We start from the raw sequence: 2036 nt of genomic DNA, 5'->3' as shown, positions 1-2036 counted from the left end.
AAGAAGCAAGTTATGGACAGTGAGAGCTGTTACATTAAAAAAACAAACCCTACAAACAACAAAAAACCTGACTCATCATTGCCCTTGGTTTGCTGCAGTTATCTCTCTAATGTTTCCTGAACTTAGGGGTGACCAGGCCTGAGAGATACTGTAAGGACCAAGAGTGACTGAGCTCACTCAGTTTGTAAGGAGAATGTCTGGGGGAGTGCAATTGTTGTATGGAGCTCTTCAAAGTAAAGATTCAGCCAATGCCCAGTTAAGTGGGCTAAGAACTGCAATGCTGTGACCTTTCTGTCGATATATGTTGCTTAGAATTTTCTTTGGGGAGACTTTGTTAGTTTATTAAAGTGCAATAAAATACTTGTTTTGTAGAACAGAAGAAGACAACAGATGTAAAGCAATTAGCTCAGGGCTGGTGCTAACGAAGAGAAACTCTTTCAGGACAGGGGAGATGTTCTGGAGAAGAGAGCAACGTACTAAGCTAGTCTTTCCACTAAGGAGGATAACTTAAGATGTTGTAGAAAGCAGGTTCAGGATAGATCTTGAGCGGAACAGGAATTTTTTGGGAATAGAGGAGTGAGTGGTGACTGCACTGAACTGACAGCTGATGGGGATTGTTTTGCTCCTGCTCCTCTTTGCAGCTCTGTACCAGGAAGATGCTGAGAGTGACTCAAGTGGTGACTCCTGGAGTGATTATGGCAGTGGTGACAAATCAGGGACTGTTTTGGGAAGGGCTGTCACAGAAGGGAATGTGCTTTTTCCAGATGTTTTTCACACCGACCATCTTCTGTTTTACGAGCGATTTAAAGCTTACCAGGATTACATCTTGGGTAAGTAACTTTTTAGTAGAAAAAGAATGTGTTGCCAGTTTTCTTGTAGTGACTGTTTAAATGAGCCAGTTTAAGTGGAGTCAATTGTATATTAAGCTGTTAGATACTTTTAATAACAGGGATTAGAAGTGATGTAGTGTAGTGCCATCATTTATGTTTAATCTCAGCTGCTCCAGCTGGTGGACAAGAGGCAATGGTTTTAATAAAAGTAAATAAAATCTGAGTGATGGAAAGGCAGAGGTGTTAATAGTGGATTCTGTGCCTTGTTTTAACTGGTCTTACTAGATTTTTTTTGGTGTATAGTAAAGCCTGTTTAAGGTAAAGCAAGGATTATGAGTTTAATAACATTGGCACTGAAACCTTCAGTACTTGGAAGGTTGAATTGTGGTTCTCTTCTTTAAGAGAAGCACAAACCAGATGACTCTTCAGCTCCTTCAAAGAAAAACAGCAAAAATGCTGACAGTTACGAGCAAAACAGAATGAAGTCCAACTTGAGAGGGGTAGAGGAGCATTTCAACTGTGACTTTCATTTTCCAGTGATCTGGAGAACTTCTCATTCCTTCCTTCCATAAATGCCCTGTCTTCAATTTCTTTTTAGCTGACTGCAAAGCTTCTGAGGTGAAGCAATTCACAGCAGAGTACCTGGAGAACGTCCTTGAACCGTCAGGGTGGCAGGCGATCTGGCGCACCGACGTGTTGGAGGTCCTTGTTGAGGTAAGAGCAAAGCTGCTGCTTGGGCATTGGTCTTCAATGAACATCATTTGCCTCTCTAACAGACAGGTCTGAGCTGGCACAAAATGATAATGTTGCTATATCCAATTGCCAGTGATGGTGAGAGCAATAGGAGTTGTTTTTCTAAGAGTTCCTTGTTGAAATGGGGTGGGAGGGATCACCAAGCCAGTGTGAGTGAGCTGTAGAACTCTGAGGACACAGAGGAGATAAGTACTTGGTCCAGAGCTGGCTGTTGTAAGTAGTAAATTTTCAGTTGTTTTTTTTTTCCAGTAAAATCCTTCTTTTTAACCCATCTTGGTACTGACAGTAGCTCCTCTGCATAGCATGCTCCTGTCACAGACCCAGCTGGAATACTCCTCTTCTAGGTCTCCCAATATCTAAGTCAAACATCTTTGTTGCAAACCTTAGGTGTTCAAACTTGCAGTTCACTACATGGTTGAAGAGGGAAAAACTTTGTACATCCTCAGCTTTTCT

The 2036-nt window shown here is 41.7% G+C and overlaps 1 protein-coding gene across 1 annotated transcript in view; it reads left to right on the top strand.

Annotated features, from left to right (window-relative positions):
* Positions 1-641: 641 nt before the first annotated feature.
* SHCBP1 (SHC SH2-domain binding protein 1) overlaps positions 642-2036 on the top strand; it is a gene marked incomplete at its 5' end in the record, with an annotated part of 11970 nt that continues 10575 nt past the window's right edge. The window contains 2 exons of the mRNA XM_009082151.1: positions 642-830; positions 1429-1544. Of these exons, the coding sequence (XP_009080399.1) occupies positions 642-830; positions 1429-1544 (305 nt within the window). The remainder of the gene's footprint in view (positions 831-1428; positions 1545-2036) is intronic.

Source organism: Acanthisitta chloris, unplaced genomic scaffold, assembly GCF_000695815.1.
Source record: "Acanthisitta chloris isolate BGI_N310 unplaced genomic scaffold, ASM69581v1 scaffold12009, whole genome shotgun sequence".
In the NCBI taxonomy this organism is placed as follows: Eukaryota; Metazoa; Chordata; class Aves; order Passeriformes; family Acanthisittidae; genus Acanthisitta; species Acanthisitta chloris.
Note: the sequence above shows the minus strand (reverse complement) of the source record. Positions and strands in the feature narration are given on the sequence as shown.